This window comes from Drosophila novamexicana, unplaced genomic scaffold (assembly GCF_003285875.2).
Source record: "Drosophila novamexicana strain 15010-1031.04,08,12 unplaced genomic scaffold, DnovRS2.1 tig00000108-arrow-pilon, whole genome shotgun sequence".
NCBI lineage: Eukaryota > Metazoa > Arthropoda > Insecta > Diptera > Drosophilidae > Drosophila > Drosophila novamexicana.
Window position 1 is genome coordinate 3548356 of NW_020824772.1, and position 23210 is coordinate 3571565.

General features: G+C 42.0%; 2 protein-coding genes across 5 annotated transcripts; one reads left to right on the plus strand and one right to left on the minus strand.

The window, feature by feature from the left end:
- Positions 1-252: 252 nt before the first annotated feature.
- Positions 253-13967, plus strand: LOC115771994 (oxysterol-binding protein-related protein 8). Of its 3 annotated transcripts, XM_030717921.1 has the most exons (10): positions 253-831; positions 8799-8848; positions 9894-10040; positions 10109-10340; positions 10402-10632; positions 11410-11564; positions 11641-11819; positions 11888-12897; positions 12952-13078; positions 13145-13966. In XM_030717921.1, the coding sequence occupies exons 1-10, from the start codon at positions 423-425 to the stop codon at positions 13371-13373; spliced, it is 2769 nt and encodes a 922-aa protein (XP_030573781.1). In that variant the 5' UTR covers positions 253-422; the 3' UTR covers positions 13374-13966. The 3 variants fall into 3 exon arrangements, with proteins under 3 accessions (XP_030573781.1, XP_030573780.1, XP_030573782.1); XM_030717920.1 differs by having other exon boundaries at positions 11888-13078; positions 13145-13967; XM_030717922.1 differs by lacking the exons at positions 253-831; positions 8799-8848 and adding an exon at positions 9756-9812 and having other exon boundaries at positions 11888-13078.
- A 965-nt stretch (positions 13968-14932) lies between these two features.
- On the minus strand, positions 14933-17797 carry LOC115771995 (gastrula zinc finger protein XlCGF26.1). 2 transcript variants are annotated; one of them, XM_030717923.1, is made up of 3 exons: positions 16728-17797; positions 16114-16587; positions 14933-15861 (listed from the first exon to the last, which is right to left on the minus strand). In XM_030717923.1, exons 1-3 carry the CDS (start codon positions 17383-17385, stop codon positions 15329-15331), a joined length of 1665 nt encoding a protein of 554 aa, XP_030573783.1. In that variant the 5' UTR covers positions 17386-17797; the 3' UTR covers positions 14933-15328. The 2 variants fall into 2 exon arrangements, with proteins under 2 accessions (XP_030573783.1, XP_030573784.1); XM_030717924.1 differs by having other exon boundaries at positions 15853-16026.
- Between the last annotated feature and the right edge of the window lie 5413 nt (positions 17798-23210).

The following is a 23210-nucleotide window of genomic DNA, read 5'->3' on the forward strand; positions in this document are numbered from 1 at the left end:
CTAATTGGTTCAATGCTGTTACGTGGCCGCAGCGTTGCTTTTAATTAACTAACTTACCACGGAGTTGGCACTTCAATCCGAATCAAATATACATACATATGAACATATACACACACACACACGTAGATAAGTGTAGCAGCAGGACTTCAGTTTTAAATTGGCCATAACACAAAACAGTTGAACAAAAATATAAAAAAATACAAAAAAAAAAAAAACAATATCCAAGTAAATTGTATGTGCAAAAAAAGGGAAACCTAAACAAAATCAATAATTGGCCGTGCCTGCGTGTTTGTGTGCGTGCGTATGTGTGTGAGTGTGTCAAACCTTGCACGCTGGACACTGAAGCAAATGCCATGCTGATTAAGCAATAAGTGAAGAAGAAGCAAAGCACAAATATCAACAACACAACTCGATAAGACAAAATGCAGCAGCAGCAACAACAGCAAGCAGCTAGCGTTGCCAATTCAACGATCGTCAACTCAGCTGTCGGCCTGACTCCTCCCGCTCCCGCTCCCGCTCTGTCGAACAGCAGCACACCCATTCGCATAGGCAGCGCCAAGCATGCGGGCGGCGGCGATTCGCTGCTGCCGCCAGTGGGCAACACCGCCTCCCACTCGGTGCCCGGCACCCCACAGCAGCAGACGCCACAGGCGAGCAGCGTGCCCACGGCAAGCGGCAGCCATTTGCACCTGCAGACAGCCGGTGCCCTCTCGATGGCCGCCTCCAATCAATCACTGGGCGTCAACGTCGGCGTCGGCGCTGGCGCCGGCAGCAACATCAGTGGCATTAACATAACGCCACCAAACAGCGCCGGGCTCAGGCAGTCATCAGGTGAGTCGTCTGGTGGTCAGCTGGTAACCAGGACACGTCCGTCGGCCAGCTAATCCCCAATTGCTTTTCAATGTCGTCTCGTGTCGTCATTTTGCGTTGCTTTTCCATTTCTATTGGCGGCTGGCTCAGGCAGCAGCTCACATTTTTCGCTCGTTTCGTTGTCGTTGTTCTTGTTGTTGTTGTTGTTGTTGTTGTTGTTTTTGTTTCTGTTTCCATCGCACAACACACACGCACACACATACATCTACATGCTAATCCATGCTTTGCTGCTGCCGCTAATTAAATACCCTTTCAAAATGGGTATGCGGTGAGGCATATTGTTTATGGTCAAATGCGTGTTACAGGCAGAGGCAGGAGGCATGTCCGAGTCCTTGAATTATATATATTCTGGGTCAGCATTAATAACCGGGTCTATCTGTCCACTGGAGATTTAGGGCGTGTCTCCTAGCAAGCGCAGATAGAGTCTTAGTTTATCAAGTTGTCACCCCATTTCCCTGAAATTGACAAATATTGATTTTCTTTTTTTGGCACACCACGCAAAATTGAAGAGTTGGGGCCGATAAATTTGGCGCGTGTGCCTAAATATGTATCTAGATCACAAATTTCTTACTGTTTTAATACCAAATCACCCGCTCGTCCTTAAAGTGGGATAGAAAAATAGGCGCAGTTCTGCTTTTGTGTATATGTGCACAGTTGCATGTTATGTTCAGGTGCATTTTAACGGTTCGATTATAAGCCTCGGAATAATGCAAAGCTACATTAGAAGAAGCACGAACTCTGTGACAGATTGTGAACAAGCGTATATAGACAAGTTAGATTATGTATGTCAGTCACAATCTAGTGCTGGGCACAGGGTATCTGTTAGTCGGTCACCATCGACTAGAGCAGTTCTGTTCTGTTTTGATTTGGTCGCTGCTCCATTTCAATGGCAGTCGCCGCAAGTCGACTAATGTCGACTATCGCATCAAACATCAAACACTTCCGCTCTGCCCCTCATCCGCTCAAGACCCGGCCTGGGGCGGGGGTCAACAGAGAGGCTGGGCGTTAGTTGTTTATTGTGTTTGGGTTGCGTTGCTAAGCTCTGAACGCAGCACAGCAACCACCATTTGAATGCCATTTGAAATCGGCTTTGGCCCATGTCACTTGCACTTGCACCTGTTCCCGTCATAATTCACGCATGAACACACGTCCATACAGTTTTCACTCATTAACTAGAACCTTTCGTTTCAAGAGCTCATTAAATGTATCCATAAGCTGTATGTACACAGTTGAAGACAAAACGTCGAACATGGAAGAGTTCTACAAATGCGAATCAATGCTTTTTGCCTAGCTAAAAACTGCTTCCAGCCAATATCCTACTTAACGAGCGACCACTGTACGTGTGTTTGTGTTATGCGTGTTTGTTTCTGTGAATGCCATACAGGTCGCCATAGTTGCCCATTGATTGCCATGGGCCGCTTGCTATTACCAATTTACAAAGCTCAACTGGCTTTCATCAAACCAATTAATGTCTGTCAAAATTGGCCTATGCATAAACATCAATAGGAACAATTGCATTATGAGAATTGCCACTGGAGCGCGTGGCGAACAATTAGGCGTAGGTCTGAAATTATATGTGTACATTGCTCGCTCGGAAATGGGATCAATTGTAATTGCATTCGACGTGCAATATCTTAAATTCATATTTTGAAAATATTTCCTTTAATAGTTTGTATATAGAATATAGGATTTTTCTGAAAATCATTGTTTTTATGGAAAAATAACTTTCGAAGCGATTTAATTTTCCTTCATTCAGTGTATTGAATTTTCTCCATGTTCGAAATTAACATATTTTCCGAGTATTAAGTATTCACAATTTAAAAATATAGTTTTAATATTACTTGTAATTAATTTGCTGAGTTTAAACATCAAACTTTAGTACAGCTCGCAGTGCAATAATATATAGAATATTTGACTGCCTATCACATTGTCAGAGTATAATAGCCTTTTCTAGAGCTTCGCAAGATTTCTTAGATTTATTCTCGCTAGCTCACATTCGTTATGTATTGTGTCGTAAGTAATTGACATAACATTTTTAGCAGAGATTTTTATTATATTTTTTTGCAGTAAACATTGTGCAAATAAACACATATACACGCACGCTCACAATTAGCTAACACGCGCAAACTTTTGGGCATTTTTTTATTGGCCTTCGGCTTCGACACAGTGGGGCCAAAGGCGTCATAAGGGCCAACTGCAGGCCCTGAGCGCTGAGAAATGCAGCATGTGCCAACTGCTGCTGCATATACAAATGTGCCTTCCTCTGCCTCTCGAAACAAAAAATGGAAGAAAACAAAAATCGATGCGTCACTGCGTTTTGTGATGTGTCCATTTTCATTTCATAGCATTTTATTTCATTGTGCTTTTATTTTAGTTTGGCCTAGCCTGGGCGGGGTAAGGGTTAAGGGCTCGGCTTGTGTACCATAAGGCATGCAGTATTCTATTTTTGTTTCGTTTTGAGCTTCAGTGGCAAAGGTCAGAAGTGAGAGCTGCACTGTGAACTTTAGTCTTGGCCCCATCCGGGCTCGTTCCTTTTTTATTTTATATCATCCGTTGATGAAAATTCGCTTTTACATTTGCATAACGAACGAATTTGAACGTCATCTCTAGCAGAGGGTTGCATAATTTATCTATTGAATGAATATACATCAGTTATCCATTTCAGTGTGTGTGTGCCTGTGTGTGTGTTGAATATTTTATAGCGTGCTTTTGGGCAAATTACCGTGTAATAAATTAGAGAGTCGTGCGAAACTCGATGCACATATGCATATTGATTGCTAGCTCCACCTGCCGGCCGCCGTTTGCATATCTAATGAGTTTGTGCCCTCCCTACACTCTAACAGCAGTGCTCCACTTACCTATGCCGACTGCCACATTGACCAGCCCCCCATATAATTGGATTATATAGAATCCCATATACATAAACAGTGCGGCACAACATATGTATGGGGGCACGACATGACGTCAAGTACAAAGTGAGGCAACAACAAGTTGCCTGCCGCTGTTACCAGAATTAAAAGTGCATTCGCATGTTGACGTCATTCATCATTTGCGGTCAGCATTGACCATTGGCCAGCTCCAGTTTAATGGTCATCGAAAGGTGACCATCAGCCGCCTCGATGACACATCGTGTGCGTATCGGACTGTGCGCTCTAGCTGGGCGCTCCTCTAGCCGTATCTTATCGCTGGCATCGCTGTGGCGAGGCGGGGCGAGACGTGGCAAGGCAAGGGCCGGGGAATTGCGGCTGCAAGCACTTTATTTAAAATCAATCAATGCAACCTATCCTCGCATCCTTTGCTATCCTGCTATCGTCAGATTAAGCAGCTGGTTGGCCAACACCCTAGTCTGCTTGTTTATTGAGGACAGCGTGCTGTGCTTAATATCCGATGACAGCAAATTGATAGCGACACTTAATTTATTTACAGCGATTAATTAAGACGTCCAATAAAAGATGCCCTGCAGCTAGACAATTGCTGAGATACAATTAGATAGGGTTACAAATTAAGTGTGCTAAATCATGATATATACAGCTTCATTAAAGTTGATAATATCGATAATTATCGATCTTTTTGCTAACAGCTAGTTAAATACTGACACGGGCTCTGATAAGATAACAACCCAATTGTTTCCCATCATGATATGAATCACTATGAAAATTATTTGTAATTGTGTTGACTGCAATGCTAATTTTCTATATATTTATAGCAGCTCGTCAATGGCTGAGATACGGCCTGACAAATAAATAGATCTATATCACGATATGAAAGCAACTGATATGTAGTATGATTAGAATTGGGATTAAGATAATAGCTCGATATGGTGATAATTACCGATATTTTATTTTCAACAATAATAGTTAGTTTCTAAGAAATTAAAGTAAGCCACACTCAAAACCAAACTTCTCATCTACATATTAATTTGCGCTTTGTGTTTATTCTTTACTAATATGGTCACAATCTCGTTCATTTGTTTATTCGATCTGTGCTCTTGTCTATTGTTAATCTTCTAGACTGCTTAGTGTGAAATGTTTACTTTGTTTTGGTTTCTTACTTTTCAATGTCGTAAACATGAATGTAAATGTGTGTGTAGTAAAACTATAGAACTATAGAACTACCTAGTTGTATTGATATAAATTGACTATTCTATGGATATATTGTTCGCTTTCTCTATTTCTTCCTTTCTTTTAACATATTTCATTCTATGTATGGGTTAAATGCTCACATTAACTGCAGTATTCGATTTCAAATTCAAGCGTCGACCCTCGCAAAAGGTGCTTTTAACCAAACTGCCCTCCACAGACAGTTTGAGCAACAGCCCAGCGCCATCATCGCCAGGTGAAGTTCTTTTCCAAATTTTGCACAGTTCACAGTTGAACGAATTATCACCGATTATTTAATGGATCATTGAACATATCGCTTTACAATTTATTTAACCGATAATTTCATCGATAATTTCACCGATAATTTCACTGTTTGTTTCCACGAATATTCCACATACCATTTCAGCAAACAATTCACCGATCATTCCACTAGCTACTTAAAATTTAGCATAGCACTTCCGTGATCATTGCACCGATCATTTTACCGATCATGCTACTGATGAAACTTCAATTTTCACATATGATAGTTGGATGATAATTCCGGTGATCACACTGGTTTTTTCGCCGATCATTAAATGAATGTATGAAAATTCGACACATATTTTGCACATTCATTTAACTTTTGCTTTCGCTTATTGTGATCATCAGCCCTCGGATCGTTAGCCCTATATGCAGTTGGCTAAAAAAAAAAAGGCCGCATTTGTATGCATATCTCGATTAGTTTGCTAGTTAAGTATTCACTTAGCCATGACCGTAGACCAGCCGCTGGCCAGTCAGTCAAGCGTTACCATATCTCTGACGCATTTGGCTGCCATTTGTATGATTTTGCTTTCGTTCTCATCTATTGTGTGCCGCACGGTGCATTATCAAAAGCTTTTCAGTTATTGTTGTACGCGTATTGTATATTTTTTGCGACATTATGACTTAGAATTGAAGGCGATTCTTCCCGCATCCCCGTACCCCGTTCCGCCCATTTCCTGGATGAAAGATGCCAACAGTCTGGCTGTGGCTCTGCCTCTGCCTGACAACCTGTCCAATCATATCTTATCGCCCCATTTATAGTTATATTTAGTTGTTGTAGAACTTAAAAGTGTTCGCACTCTCGATAAGCCTTAATTAATGGACAAACACAACAACACAGCGTTGGCATTCAATTGAAAAGCCCGCTCATATAACATTTGACTGCAGAACTTTACGATAGCAACGATAAGAGGGGCTCTACATTCTTTTTGTTTTTGGGACAGTCTGAATCATCGGCGCCATTCGACCTGTCAGCAATATAGGAATATGAATAACGGGTTGCCGAACACCTGGTTTCCTAGCCAATGTTTCATTCTCATATCTTAAGTCTGCAGTCAAATGTTCTAAGTTCAAAGCACATCTGGCATCTAATGCGAGCACGGGCTGCTTTATGAATTTGTTTATTATTTTATTTACCACATGCATTAAGGCCAACACATGCGAAAGCGTCTACGAAATGAATTATGACAATTTCAGCACGTGTGGCAGGCGTTAAAAACATCTAACTTAACAACTTGCAGAAACTGAAAACTTTATTTATTATTTATTTAAGGCGAATATTTATTTAAAGGCGTCCGCTGGGAATTTTGAAATGTATCTATAAGTTAGACTTCTTATTTTGTGAATGATTATTGAAAAATTGAATATTTACCTATTTCATGAATTCAAATACATTATATAATAGTTTTGAACCTTTCATTTTTGTGCACAAATGTATAACTTCCAGAAGTACAATTATTTTTTGCAATTCGTAAATTTTCTTTCTTTTTTTCTGGAAATTAGACTTTTCGCCAGTTCCATAAATTTGGTCGAAATAAATAATTAATTTTTATTTTTAGTCTGCTTTTAAGCACCTTTGAGTCTAGAATTTGTAAAAAACCTTGAAACTGACTTTTGACATACATTTATAGATAAATAATATAAAATATTATATATTTAATTGATTCACTTATGATTTTATTGTATTTCAATCTGAATAATTTAGAAAGTTCTAAAACCCTTCTTAAAGTTGTCATTTGCGAGCGAGCACTGTATTATATGTGCACATTGAGTAAGATCATGGAAATGAACAGATGTAGCTTAAAGTTTGTGTGTACTTAAATAGCTGTTTGATCTTAGGTCCATTCAAATTGTACTACAAAATGAAGTCGTGCCATAATCAAATCAACGCTTAAGTAACAGGCGCCTTGGGATCACGTCTCATGAGCTCACTGTAAGCTTTGTATGTGTGTGGAGTTCACACACGCACACACACTCACACACACAAAATGTGTGTTCCTATACATTTAAGTATCTAAGTAGTTAATAACCTCATCGATAACGCCCCAAATGTTTGGGGAGACTGAGAGCGAGAGAGAGAGAGAGAGCGCGCGCGAGAGAATGGCTGTGTGTGAGACACGGCTAGATAGATAGCGAGAAAAGCTGCGACGTCGACGTCGACGTCGACGTCAACGCTGACTGCGCTGACTGATATCATTTTTGCGGGCCGTCTAAAACAGCACACAAGTACTAAGTATCATCCGTGTAACTGGGCGGACGTCTGCTGCAGTTCAAAAGAAACGCGCCTCTCTCGTGCTCAAAAACAAAAAATATTCGAAACGTTTTCAAAAAATTGTTTTGGTTTTTTTTTTTTTTTTTTGGCGAGCAGCGGCAACAACAAGCACTACATAGCTAATGGCTCATTATTATATGGCGTACTGGGCGGCTATGTCGGCAGCGACGCGAGCGTCAGCCGCAGTGTCAGTCGCGTCATCGCCATCGCTGGGCCAGCGGCGGCAGCTGCTCGTCGCTGCTCTTTGGGCATATTCAGTTGTCGTTGCGGCTCCGGCTCCGTAGTTAGCTGCGTTTTGTTTTCGTGCGCCGCGGCAAGCATATATCTGGCAATCAGGCAGTCGTCGGTCGGTCTGGCGCGGTATCCCTGCACGCATTCGCTGCTGGCGTCTAGTCGGTTTCACATTGCGGATACGTGTTCTTGCGGATTCGTCTGCGCATAACGCATACGCCGTGTTGTGCCGCGTTGATTGAACAAATATGCAAAGGCGACAATTAACGCAGTCCGCAATTTCTACGCACATTCTTCAGCTGTGAGCTCAGTGTGAAGGCGCAGTCAGGCGTACCAAAGAGTTGTCATGAATCTACTACAAAGCAAGTGCCAATTGCCACGCCTCCGTAGCGCCCCTACAGTGTGCCCAATTATGAACTGAAATTTATATGCTTTTTATTACGTGTGCCAGAAAAGACGCATCGTAAATTCGAAAATTGTTTCTGTTGCGTATTTTTGGCGCGCTCAAAAAAGTTGAATAAAAATAACAAATAAAAATGACAATAATAATAGTGTGTGCAAGTGCGAGTTGCTTGACAATGTGAACTGAGAGACCCCAGAGACAAGAGTCAGAGTCAGAGACAGAGACAGAGACTGAGACTGAGAATCTCAATGGGCATTCTCGCCAGCTAATATGCATACGTATGTGCGCTCATGTGTGTATTTTGTGTTGCTCTGCTTATATTGCGAAATAAATTGAAACATATTTGTAAAATAAATAAAACAGAACGCGCCGCGTCTGCCGATGCCGTTGCCGCTGCTCTGTGGACTACCTTGAGACAATGTTGATTTGTTTTTATGTACTTTACACATGCGGGTGTCTACGTGCATAAGCGCATACACAATACACAAATAATAATGGGCCGTGAATATGTTTTCGAATTGCTTTTAGATCTCAGCCGAAAATCGAACTTATTGCGGGCCATTAAAGCATACAAAATCAGCCGGCCCGCCACTTATAAATGTTATTCCATTTCTTTTCGCAGGAATCGCCAATTGGGCCTCAGATAATCGCGATGGCAATCCAACAGATAAGGCAAGTGTTTCCCAAAGCTGTGCAACAATTTCATTTTTTTTTCATCTATTTGTATTGTTTTAACATTCTCAAAATATGAAATAATAGCCACCAAACAAATAACACTAAAACTGGGTCAAGATTGTAATTGTCTAAGTGAACTTGCCGATAAGAGCTCTGCTGCGATAAGAGCAAATGTTGACTAATGCAGTTATAATCAATGTGTGGAAGTTGCTGGCACTAAAACACAGATTAAATATCAATAGATATCAACGGAGCACGTGCAAAGTTTTGCTATGGCTTCCCCATATCCTGTGCCCAAAGCTAATACGGGCGTATTACTTTGGATAGACAGACATTACAAATGTAGAAAATGTTCTTAGAGGAACTTGAAATGGTATTGTGCCAACTCCAGCTATTAGACAATCTAATTATTCCGGTTTTAAAATCCTACTAAAACTGGAAATTCATAAGATTTTGATGGGCAATCTGCCAGCGCCTGAAAGTAAATTGTTTTATGTTTATAACGTTTCGTTGTTTATTTCTATTATTTGGCATACACATCAATATTAATATTTACAAAATATTTTACCTAGGCTTTGTCTTTTTAGTGTGTTTTGCTTTGAATTTCAACATATTCAGATAGCTTGCTGCGTTAAATGTAAACCAAATTAGTTAGTATTTGAAAACTAGGCACAGGGTATCTTTTGGTTATGATACAGAGATAGTAGCGTATTTATATTTTGCTTTTTTTTTTTGAGTAACTTTCATTTTAAGCGCTAATTAGATTAACATCAGGTATATGATTCCAGTTTGGGCGTTAAGCGTAAAAAAATGATTTAGAGCAAGTTGGTCGCTTGATGTAAGCACACACACCCACACACAAACACACAAACACACACTGATACACACAAACAAGGAGCGCAAATTCCAGTGCGAGCGCATGTTTCTCAAATATTTAAATTTATGCCGGGACTGCAGGAAGGTGCAGACATGCAAAAAACGCAGCTGCTTGGACATATTGAACTCAAGCAACTCTTCTCTCTCTCTCTCTCGTGCTCCACAGTCAGCTGCAGATGCGGCCAAGCTCAATCGCAAGGAGTCGTACAAGGCGCAGCGCAAGAACTACAGGCGCGAGAAGAAGCGCGTGGCCAGCGAACTGATGAACTCTCTGCAGGATCCGGCGGTTATAGTACTAGCTGACTGGCTGAAGGTGAGTCTATTTTACTGTCTGTACTGTATTTTAACCCTGACAACACGCTTCTTCCTTGTCTCTGGCAGGTGCGCGGCACACTCAAGTCCTGGACGAAGCTGTGGTGCGTGCTGAAGCCGGGCCTATTGCTCATCTACAAGAGCCAAAAGACAAAAAGCAGCCATTGGGTGGGCACAGTTATGTTGACCTCTTGTCAGGTCATTGAGCGACCCAGCAAAAAGGATGGTTTCTGCTTTAAACTCTTTCATCCCATGGAGCAGTCCATTTGGGCACCACGAGGACCAGACAAGGAGACAATCGGTTAGTGAGCAAATTGAACACTTGCGACATTAAATTATCAGGTGATTCCGTTCACTTACAGGCGCTGTGGTGCAACCACTGCCGACCGCTTATCTGATCTTCCGTGCCCCCAGTCAGGCGGCCGGCAAATGCTGGATGGATGCACTCGAGCTGTCGCTGCGCTGCTCAGCTTTATTGCTGCGCACCAACAGCAGCACCACGCCTTCCAGCAATTATACCGGCGAGCCGCTGCCCGTCTCGAACGAGACACAGTGGTCAGAAGCCGATTACGAGAAGCATTTCAACGATCATGGTAAGTGGATGCAGCAGTGGCTGGCACCGCCGGCCGAGCAGGAGAACTCCCGCTCCGACAACAGCCAGTCGTCGCGCGCCCAGACGCCGCTATTGCAGCAGCTATATAGCAGCGCCGTGAGTAACTGGGAGCGCACCAAGCGACTTCCTCGTTTTGGCCAACTTTCGGGACAAACACGACGCGGCAGCGATGCCTCTACCGCTGACCCAAAGCCAGGCAGACGCCTGCGCAGGCATCTGAGTCCGATCAGCAAATCCCTATCGCTAGGCGGCGTGCTATGCGGAAGCAGTTCCAGTGACGACGAGGACGTGGATTACGCTGGCAGCAGTGTATGCGCTAAAGGAGCAGGCTTCAGGCCAGTTAGTGCACCGCCCGATTGTCTGCTGCTGCCGCGATTTCAAATCAACGTGCAGGGTGAAGGCCCCAACCAGATTTCGCTCTATATATTAAATATATATTCATGTCGTAGTTGTTATTGTTGTTGGCAACCGGCTAGTTAGCCAGGAGATTCGACAGTTGATTTTATCGAATCAACAGCTTTGATGCTTCCACATAAAGTAGTCTCGGCGTTTATTGTTCAAAATTCATGTAATTGTAATGTGGTGCTCGAGGCTAGTTTTAAACAACTATCTCAGTCACTCATCCACCCATCCAAAAGCCGGTTCACATTAGCATTAGTTTATGGAATATATCATCATTGTAGCGGTGCTGCTGCTGCTTTGGCTAGAGAAACGTGTGTAGAGAGCTACAGTTGAACAACTTATCAACTCGTTACAGATCTGGACGCTGACAGCCAGAATGAGGCGCCCAATGCGGCCATGTCTGGTCTCGAGTCTGATTCAGAGTCAGAGGCGGCGCAGGAAGATGATCTTGACCAAGTACAATGCGAGGAGACGTGCTATGTCCCATTCCAAGAAGAGGAATTCGGTGAGGTAAGTACAACTATTTGCGAACCCATTTAATAATTGGCCAGATAATTCATCTATGTGCGTTTTTGATTGGCTCCAGCAAGGAGAACAGGTGGAGGAGCTGGCAGAGGAGAACAAGAGCCTCATCTGGTGTATCGTAAAACAGGTTCGACCCGGAATGGATCTTAGCAAGGTGGTGCTGCCAACATTTATACTCGAGCCGCGTTCGTTTCTGGACAAGCTCTCAGACTCTTATTATCATGCTGATTTGCTCTCCAGGTAGGTGCTCCTGCCAATATGTATTTGTCTGCTGGTGACCCTCAATATCGAGTTGTTCTACTTGGCAGGGCTGTGCATGAGGATGATGCATTCACGCGCATGAAGATCATTGTGCAATGGTACCTGTCTGGATTCTATAAGAAACCCAAAGGCCTCAAAAAGCCATATAATCCCATATTGGGCGAAACGTTTCGCTGCTATTGGAAGCATCCAAATGGTTCTCGCACGTATTACATTGCCGAGCAAGTCTCTCACCATCCGCCCGTTTCGGCCTTTTATGTGACTAACCGCGAGGATGGCTTTAGCATCACCTGCTCCATCTTGGCGAAATCGAAGTTCTATGGCAACAGCACATCGGCTGTGCTGGAGGGCACGGCTACGATGACGCTATTGCCCCGCGGCGAAATTTATACAGCGACCACGCCCTACGCTCACTGCAAGGGTATACTCATGGGTACATTGTCCATGGAACTTGGCGGCAAGATAAACATCGAGTGCGAGAACACCGGTTACAAGACGGAGCTCGAATTCAAACTGAAGCCATTCCTCGGCGGCGCGGATGCCACCAATGTGGTCGTGGGCAAAATTAAATTGGGCAAAGAGACGCTGGCAACTATACAAGGTCACTGGGATAAAGAGTGTCGCCTCAAGGATCTGAAAACAGGCGAGGAAATTTTGCTCTTTAAGGCCGATGCAGACATGCGCTCGAAACGGCTCACCCGCTATTTGGTGCCATTGGAAAAACAACTGCCAACCGAGTCGGAACGCCTCTGGAGTCTCGTATCCGAGGCTATTGCGCGCGAAGATCAAGTTGCTGCCACTGAAGAGAAAACCGTGCTTGAGGAAAGCCAGCGGGCGTCGGCCAAGGAACGTGCTGAAAACGATAAGAAACATATTCCGACGCTTTTCGAGCTGAACGATTACGGTCAATGGATATACAAATATTCAGATTTGCGGCCATGGGACGTGCGTAATGATGTGCGCCAATACGAATGCGATTACAAGGTGATCACCGAGACTCGAAATAAAACTGTTCCCGTTGTGCTCGGCGCCGACAAGTTGATTCCTCTGCGTGCCGGTATGAATTTAGTCACTCGGTCCTTTAGACATTTAACTATTGTACCTTCCGCAGAGGGCTCCAAGGCGCCCAAGGCTAAAAACAAATCCCTTGTGCTGGCCCCACGCGACACCAACTCGGATTCAAGCCAATCACCCCAAGGCGCCGTCAAGCGCGGCTCCAATAGCGCCGCCATCAAACAGTGGGTGTTCAATCCTTTCCTTTATAAATATCTATAGTATACATAATATTTTCTGTGATTTTTCAGACTCACAAACGCCGTGGAACAGATGAATGCAACACTGCAGAGTCACACGAAACAGCTAAATGACATCACACGCCGACTCGAGCGTATGCAGTATGCACCGTCCTCTAGACACTCCAATGTGCACGAGCTGATTGGCGGCGGCGTTTCCTTATCGACGGTGATCAAGTCGCTAATTTATGCTCTAATTGGGCTCATGGTCAGCTTAATTCTGCGTTGGCTATTCAAATAGTTCTATTGGTTAATCTGTATACATTTAAGTCAAATTATTGAGCTACATATATTTATATATAGTTTATATATACAACCCATATTATTCTAAATCTATAACCACGCCTCCTCTATTGTACTATATTCTGTCCCACTCAGAATGCCTTGGCATCCAGCCAAAGAACCAGATTCGCTGTTTTAGTGCGCGTCTAGAGTCAATCACGAATTATATTAGTCTAAATTTAAACCCATCTAATAGCTAGTGCGGCCACAATTGTTGAAAATCTCGTATCATTCAGATACGTTTAGACTAATGCGTTTTATAGAGAATGGAGTTTATCGCTGACACTAAAAATCTAACCAATTTCTGTATCAAAACAAATGCATATACATATATACACACTAGTATTCACAAAATAATATATATATTTATATATAGATCATTTGAAGCAGCTGCTTGAGAGGCTTTCTCATTGACAAGGACACCGTGCAACACTCATAACCATTTAGAAGTTAAATGCTAAATTGCTTGTAATAAATTTAGTGTAGTTTACACACACAACACACTTTTTTCATTAAGCAAACACAAATTGTACAACCTGGAGAACACTTTTGAATATTTAACTTGAAATAAACATTTGACACATTTCTTTCCTTTCATTTCCAAAATTGTTCTAACTGAAGAACAGTCACAGAGGGTAAGTTTTGCAAATTATAATTGAAGGGATATTAATTGAGTCGTTCGAGGAAAGGGGCATACAGAATTTGATTGTGGCCAATTAAGGGTAGTTGCTGTCAGTTATTTGAGTATAAAAATTTAAGAACAAGACATTTTCTCTTCTAGAACATTGGATATTCATTTCATTCTTTCACTCACAGCAATATACTTATAGGTTTTTGTTTTTGCTTTTATTCGTTTTATTGTTTTTGCTTTTTGCTTACAATTACAAATAGTTTATATATATTTATATATATACTATATATTTTCTACAACATTTACGGTCATTCTCATTTTCAATTTAGCTGTTTTACAATTTTTCACTTATTATAGGGACTCTTGTCTCTCCGTTTACTACGTTTTGTTCTATAAGCAATCCGGTTTTGGGGATTTATTAACGCGATTGCGACTGCGACTGCTAACTCTATGATGTTCGATGTTGATCATCGTTCCGGTTTAGTCATGTGAGTAAAAGATGCTGCTAAATATGCGCTAAGAGTACACTTATTTAAATAGTTTCTGTTTGTTTTTGTTTTCTAATTACGCCTTACACTTAGCGGGATGGCGAATGGGAGGGGGATTACACAGTATAGTAGCAATAACTAGATTTTTTTTCATTATATATATATTACGTTCGGCTTAACATTTAACACGACGAGAAGCTGAGAATCAAGATCTCTCGGTCCTGCAACTAAAACGGTGTATGGGCTGGTGTGGGAGGGTAGGTGACAACAGTTAAGAAGCTAATAAGTAGGATTAGATTAGAGTTTAGTTTTGTTTAGGTTTAAACACCCTGTATTATGTGTGTGTATTATTGTTGTGTGTGTATATGAATACACACAGCTGTATATATGTATATATATATATATATATATATGTATATATATGCATGTACAAATATGTATGTACGCGTACGGCTAGACTTAACTTACAGTTGGACATGCATGTGGATCAGCTCTACTATAGTTTACATACAATTGCGCTCTGCACAGCAGGTAAATAACACTTTTCGAGTATATATTCAAATATATATGTGTACATATATGTAAATGTTTGTTTTTATGCATGTTTGTATGTATTTAATGTATGTACGTACTTTATGTACTTATGCATATATCCGATCTGTATCTAGTATAACTGTATGTGCTTATGCATATTGCACGATTCCTCAATGGCTACTTGACTGGCTGACAGACATACGGGCGAGCGGGCTCGGGCTAGGGCTTGGGGCTACGACGCGTTCACTGGCCGAAGATAGTCTAGCACGTGTGGACCCGCAAATGATTTTGTAGCGTGCTCTTTTGCCGGAACTGTTTGGGGCAGTAGGAACAGTTGTAGGGCTTCTCTCCGGTGTGGATCTTCATGTGGTTATTGAGCGTGGCCACTTGCCGGAAACTAACCTCACAGATCTTGCACTTATACGGCTTCTCGCCCGTATGCGTTTTGATGTGATTGACCAGGGTGCTCTGCTGGGAGAAGAAGCGCCGGCAGACGCTACACCCAAAAGGCCGATCCGGATTGTCGCCTTTCAGCATATTTATATTGCCTACATTCAACCGAGCACCCTGAGCATTCTGGTAGTGTTCGACTTTAGTGTTGGCCGCCGCTGCCGCTGCTACATTGCTGGCCACCACAGAACTCACTGTCGTGCTGCCATCGAGGAAGTGTAGCAGAGGATGATGGTCCAGCTGAAGGATGTTGGGCGTTGTGCTGTGCAGGTTGTTGGGCAGCAAGCCGCTCGTCAGCTGCTGCGTGCCGGGTGCGAGAGGCGCTGGCATGGTTGAGTGATCCACTAAAAGTCCGCATGTGTATTGATTGTTGCATGGATGGTATTGGTTGATAGATAGATAGTTCGGTTAACCGTACAGTTCAGTTGGTTGTTGATCGTTGTTGTTGTTGTTGTTGGGGGTGTTGTGGTTGTTGATTGGTTGGCATGCGTACAAAATTTAAATAAAAGCTTCGTTAGGGAAGTGCGTTAATGATCAATGCACACAGTGATAACAGAAAGCGGCTCAGTTGTAGGGCGAACACACAAGCGGCTCACCTGTGGCTGTGACTGTGGCTGGCTGGCTGGCGAGATGTGTGTGCGTCTTCATGTGGTTGGTGAGCGTGCTCTGCTGCCGGAACTGCATGTGGCAGTAGGAACACGTGTATGGCTTATCGCCGGTGTGTATCTTTTTGTGATTGGCCAATGTTGCCAGCTGGCTGAAGGACTTATCGCAAGTCTCGCACTTGTACGGCTTAGGATCGATGTGCGTCCGCTCGTGATTGTGCAGCGTGCTCAGCTGCGGGAAGCGACGCTTGCACACACTGCACTGATACGGTTTCACCAGTTCCTCCGCCTGTGGTGAGCTATAGGTGCCCGAGTATAGAGTCTTTGAGATTTGTACACGCTGCTGCTGATGCTGCTGCTGGTAGGCGTTGTGCATCTGATTCGACTGCGATTTACGGCTATGCTTGCCGGATGAGGACGGCGGCTGGTAGTTGAGTAGCGACGTCGGCGTGCTTGACTCAGCCGCTGCAATTGCATGAGTGTGTGTGTGTGTGTTTGTAGGTGTATTAAAATCAAAAATTGCAGTTATAGTTATTGCTGCTACACATGTTTCTTATACAAATATATATATTTATATCAAGATGATGTAGTTGTCCCGCACTTACCCTTATGCGTCTTGATGTGATTTATGAGCGTGCTCTGCTGGCGAAAATCCTTGGCGCAAATATTGCACGTGAACGGTTTCTCGCCTGTGTGGATCTTCACATGGTTTGTCAGCGTCGATATCTGTCGGAAGGCCTTGTCGCAATGCTTGCACTTATAGGGACGTTCGTCTGTGTGTATTTTCATATGATTGCGTAACGTGGTCAGCTGCCGGAACTTGTTTTTGCACACGTGGCACTGTTTCTTCTTGCGCGGATCGTCCACCACAGACTCATCCTCGCTAATGACGCTCTGTACCTCCTGTTTCATGGGCGATATGGGCGTGTGATTGCCACCGCTGTTCGTTGTAGTTGTCGAAATATCAAGCAGGTGGACAAGCGGATGCTGTGGATGTAGCATGGCTTGATGGGTGGGATGCTGTATGGCCTGCACGGCGGTCAATTGATGCAGCGCAAACGGGCTCTGCTGCAGGCTCGCAATAGTCGTTGGCTGTTGTAAACTGTTCGGACCGATGCCACCGCCACCAGATCCACCGCCGCCGCCTCCACCACCGCCTCCGCCACCACCGCCACCAACGCTATGCGTGGCAAGCTGTGAAGGCGCATAGTGCTGATAGTTGGCCATAGCAGCTGTCGCGGCCGTCGCATGGTTCAAATGCATTGTACTTGCTTGCTTTCGTTAATTGAGTCGCGCCCTTTCAGGTATTCGAGAATCGAGAATCGTCTGCTCGAGCGTCAGCTTTGTTATTTTATTGTCTGCTCATGAAGGTAATGTTATACAATTAAGTCGAAAAGTCGCAGCCATTTGCACAAGCACCCCGTCGGTTTGTTATTTTAGATGTCTGCTCGTTTCAGTCGCGGCTGCTGCTTTGCCAACGGCCACACGTTGCGTTCCACGTATGCGCTGTGGCGCTCAATATGGTGTACACTTTGCGCGGCACAACATTCCACACACTTTGCAACGTTTTTGCAATTGTTTGTGGCGCTTTTTGTGTGATTTGTGCAAATTTTCTCAGGCCACGCTCTTTTTTATCCTTATCAAAACAAAAATGACTGGCGTGGTTTTCCAGGGCTGCAGAACGTGCAGAGCTGCATCAGGGGTGGTCGTTGTCCATTCGATTATCGTTTATCGAATACCGAAAATCATGTACGATAATTAATAAGGGCTGCACAGCACATTTTTCGTTGCAGCTGCAAAACAAGTATGCTGCCGATAGGAATCATCGATTCGATATCGATATTGAGAAAAGTTATGATTTAAAATAACCAATCGGAAAATATAAGTGTTTCATAGAATTTTTGAAAAATAGCTACGCGTAGATATGTATAAGCATCAGAATATAAGAATAAGAATGTAAGTATCTTGCATTTTATATTAAAAATATCAGAATTAATGTAAAGGTACCTCCTGAAATGTATTGACCATATGATACTAGCCACACACACAAGACGCTGCAGTAGTTGTAGTAGCATTGACCTACCCACTATTGCGGCGTATATAAGACCATCGTCTTCTATAACCCAGTGTCCAAGCTTAATATGTTGTCTATACGTATATCGTTCCAATATCGGATATTTTCCCAAAAGATCCGAATTAAGATAAGCAAACACCAGCTAGTTTATTATATAAGCTTTCCTCTAGTATCATAACACAAAAATTATAATAGTAGTTTTCAAATGAAATTCATATTGACAAATAGTCGTAGTCGCTCTGTATCATGTATATAATATTAACTACGATGCTAGCTATATATTGAAATAGGAATCGAAGATTAATGTTTAGTACACCAAAGATATTGATGTTCTTATTTTGCCATATTAGCTGCAGAGCCAGCCAGTCATTCTGAAATGGGTAAATTATTAAAATAATGAAACAAAATTGAAATGATGAACATACACTGCGTTCCAATAGATCCAAATCAAAGTAAGGATAGCGTAAAATGTGAAAAGTACTATCATGAAGATCACCAGCCGTGTTGGCTATGCTGGCCAGGATGTAAAGTTCCAATGCATCGCTGGCGCTTAAAAATAATATAAGCCAATCAGTTTTAGGGGTGAAAGATTTCATGGGCTTTCCAAACAACAGTCGAAAAAGTGAATATCCACTCAAACAGGAATTGCAAGTTAGTTGGAGCAAACAACAAGCCAACGGATATTTGAAGATTATGCACAACTCATCAATCATTTGGACTAGTCTATAGTACATCCGATGTAACTCCAATAGTATTGTTTGTTTCCTTGACATTGGCATAGGTCGAACAAGTAAATTCTCTAGGTAAACCTGAAGTTTCATTAATGTATAACTTATTTGCCAGATGAGATTAAATAGCAGGAAATATATTCCTCCTTTCATAACTCTAGCTACGAGAACGCTAAAATAAAAGAAAAATCCATTCTGTCCGATAAGCATCCGTAGAATAAATATGACATCTTGCGGCATAAGTAGCAAGAATCTGATCCAGAAAAGCCGTCTTAGATATGGCTGCTGAGATGGTGTGATGGAACAGTTGGGTTCGATGGCAAGATCCTCCATTTTCAGCAGATCCTCCATCAACTTGAATATCCTGTGCTGCCAGCGATGTACACAGAAAATACAACTCAATACCGTCAACAACGTGCTAGCGGGATAAGCAACTATTAAGACGGATGTAAGCTTGGATTGAGTAAGAAACGGCGGGGCTTTAATCCAATATATATTAATCATCGTTGGGAAACCGCTCAAAATAAATAAACTGAGTAGTCTACTATAATAGCACAGTACACGTGACTTTATCAATTTGCCCGTGCGAATATCAAAGTAGAATCCAGAGATTCCACAAAATGCGAAGAGATATGTTATCCACGCGTAGACCAAGTGCTTTCCCCCGGACATTTTGAACACGACTAGCAAGCCGCTAGGTGAATGCAGTGCAGTGCATTAAATCAATTAATAAAACGCCTTACACTGACTTGTGACAGGACACAGGACACGTGGGAAATCTTATCTCAATCTAAATGATATTGGCTGTCTTATACTAAATTGTCTAAAGCATTTCTTAGTCAATTTTCTCCGCCCATCCATATCCAATGTATTAAGAAATGCATAATGGATAATGTATCTGAATGTACATTTTAATGTCGATCAAAGAATCCTCTACGCTTTTGTTTTGAATATTTGTTTAACATATTCTTTGGTTGAACCAATTCTTATCCTTAATCCTTATAATCAAAGTATTTCATATTATTTTGCCAAATAGTGGTAGTCACTCTGTACCATGTATATAATATGAAGTAAGGAGCTGGTTACGACTAGAAATACCAAATGTAGATTGATGGTTATTACGCCAAATATGTAGATGTTCTTTGGTTGCCATGTTAGCTGCAGGGCGAACCAGTCATTCTACGAGAAATAAGTCGTCAAAAATGTAGCATAAATAGGAACGATGAACATACATTACGATCCAATAAATCCGAATCTGGGCAAGGGAAGCGTAAAGTATAAAATGTACTGTTATGCAGATCACCCGCCTTGTTAGCTATGCTGGCAAAGACGTAGAGTTCTAGAGCTTCACCGACGAATACAAGTATTATAAGCCATTCCGTGGTAGAGCTAAATATTGTGAAGGGCTTTCCAAACATCAGTCGAAACACTGAATATCCATTCATACAGGTATTGCAAACCAGTTGGAACAAGCCAAAAGCCAGCGGATATTTGAAAATTACGCACAACTCGTTAACCATGCGAATGAGCTTATAGTACATCCGTTGTACTTCTATAATTTTGTTTACTTTCCCTGACGATGGCATTGGATCAAGAAACAAATGCTCCAGGTATAGCTGCAGTTTTATGAATATATAGCATATCTGCCAGACTATACTAAACATTAGGAAATATAATCCATTCTTAAAAGATCTCGCCACAAAGATGCCAATATAAAAAAAAAAACTCATCTTTCCCATTATCAGCTCTGTACAAAATGCAACAACTACAGGCATTAGTACAATTAATCTGATCCCGAACAGCCGTTTGAGACGTAAGTTCTCTGATGGTGTGATGCAATAGTTGGGATCGATTCCTAGCTCCTCAATTTTCAGCAGATCTTCAATCATCTTGAATATTTTATGCTGCCAGCGTTGTACACAGAATAAACAGCTTAATACTGTAATCAACAACGTACCGGGATATGCGTTTATTAAGAGAGACATTAGCTTGGATTGAGTAGCGGCCAGCGGGATTTTCATCAAATACAAATATATCATCGCTGGACAAGTGCTAAAAATAAGAAGACTAAATAGTCTATTATAATAGCACAAGACACGCGACTTAATCACTCTGCCCGTGCGTATATCAAAGTAGAATCCAGTAATTCCACATAACGCTAAGATATATGATATCCACGCGAAGGCCAAGTGCTTTCTCGAGGACATTTTTACCACGACTAATAAGCTCCTAGGTTACTGCCACCACAAAATCAATTAGTAAAGCACATTTAAAAGCCATGTGTATGGCGCGGGGCAAAAGAAAATCAAAATGGAAATGACAGCTGACATTTTCTGTGCATTTTTTATTTGCGACTTAAGTTTTGATAATTTTAGAAGGTGCAAGCAAAATAGTCGATTGGTCATTCGAATTTTGTTGTGTTCGGATATAAATAGGTAAAAGTCTTGTTTTACCGCCTCAAAATGTTTCAAATAGTTAGTATTACTCTTACTCAAAGTCAGAAGCAACCTACCGCAGGCACACTATGCTTTCTTCTTCTCATACTGGCAAGACAGGCAGTTCCAGGTTAAATGTGGAAAAGCTATCTCTCCAATTAAAGTCATTACAGCGGGCGTTCCCCAAGGCAGAGTGCTGGGCCCCCTACTATATAATATCTATACTGCAGATCTTCCTGTTATTGGGAACCCTAACCTTCTAGTGGCCACATATGCCGATGACACGGCATTCCTCGCGTTTGCTGAGACAGCTGAAGATGCTTCGCGGGTCACATAAGGCCAATTGGACACACTCAACGAATGGCAGAGGAGATTGAACATCATGGTGAACATCGAAAAGTCCACAGCCACCACTTTCTCTCTCAGGCCTGGTAACCGCCCACCTGCCTTTCTAGGCGGAGCTATAATACCAGAAGAGGCGACGCCAAAATACATTGGCATGACTCTCGACAGGAGGTTAACTTCGAGAACTCACCTTTTAAAGAAAAGAAAATCATAAAATCCTCTTACTGGCGTACTCGGTCAAAGCTCCTTGTCTACAAGGCAATTATCAAACCGATTTGGACTTACGGCATTCAGTTATGCGGTACTGCCAGCCGAAGCAACCTAAGATTGATTCAGATATTTCAAAACAAAGCACAGCGCATCATTTTCAATGCACATATTTACGATGACAACGCTTCCATCCACAGTGTTCTCAAGATTCCATGGGTCAGTGAGGAGATAGCCAAAAGCAGCAGCAGATACCTGCATAGGCTCCACCTGCACAACAACAACCTAGCAGTTGGCCTACTGGACAACAGCAACACCACTAGAAGACTGAAAAGAGTACCGGGTGTACTGGATCTTCCAAAAATAATTCAATCTATCAAGGAATTCAACACAGAAAAGGCACTTTGAAGGTTAACTAACTTGGATCAAGATATACTATTAAAATAACTCTCATGTAGAACATATAAAGTACGATGCTAATTATAAATATGAAAACGAAATGAAGGTTAATGTTTAGTACACCCAAGATGTGGATGTTCTTATTTTGCCATATAAGCTGCAGAGCCAGCCAGTCATTCTGAAATGGGTAAATCATTAAAATAATGACACAAACGAATGATTCGAATGAATAACATACACTGCGTTCCAAAAGATCCAAATCAAAGTAAGGATAGCGTAAACTGTGAAAAGTACTATTATAAAGATCACCAGCCACCAGTGTTATTGCTAGAGAGTTCCAATGCATCGTGGGCCTAAAAGTATTATAAGCCAATCAGTTCAGGGGTGAACGATTTCACATTCTTTCCAAACATCAGTCGAAAAAGTGTATATCGAACTCGAAAATCATGTGGATTGTAAGCTTGGATTGAGTAGGATACGTCGAGTATTTAATTTAATATATATTACAGTCTACTATAAACGCACAAAACACGACTATCAGAGTAGAATCCAGCGATTCCACAAAATGCGAAGAGATATGTTATCCACGCGTAGACCAAGTGCTTTCCCCTGGACATTTTGACCACGACTAGCAAGCTGCTAGGTGAATGCAGTGATTATCAATCAGTAATCAATTAGTAAAACGCCTTTAACAGACTTGTTAAAAGCGTATGACAATAGATGGAAATTTTATCTCTATTTAAATGTCGTTGGCTATCTTATAATAAAATGTCTTAGGCATTTCTTAGTCGATTTTCTCCGCCCATCCATATCTATTGTATTAAGAAATGCTAAAATGCATCTGAATGTATATTATAATGTCGCTCAAGGAACTCTCTTTGCTTTTTCTTTAAATAGTTT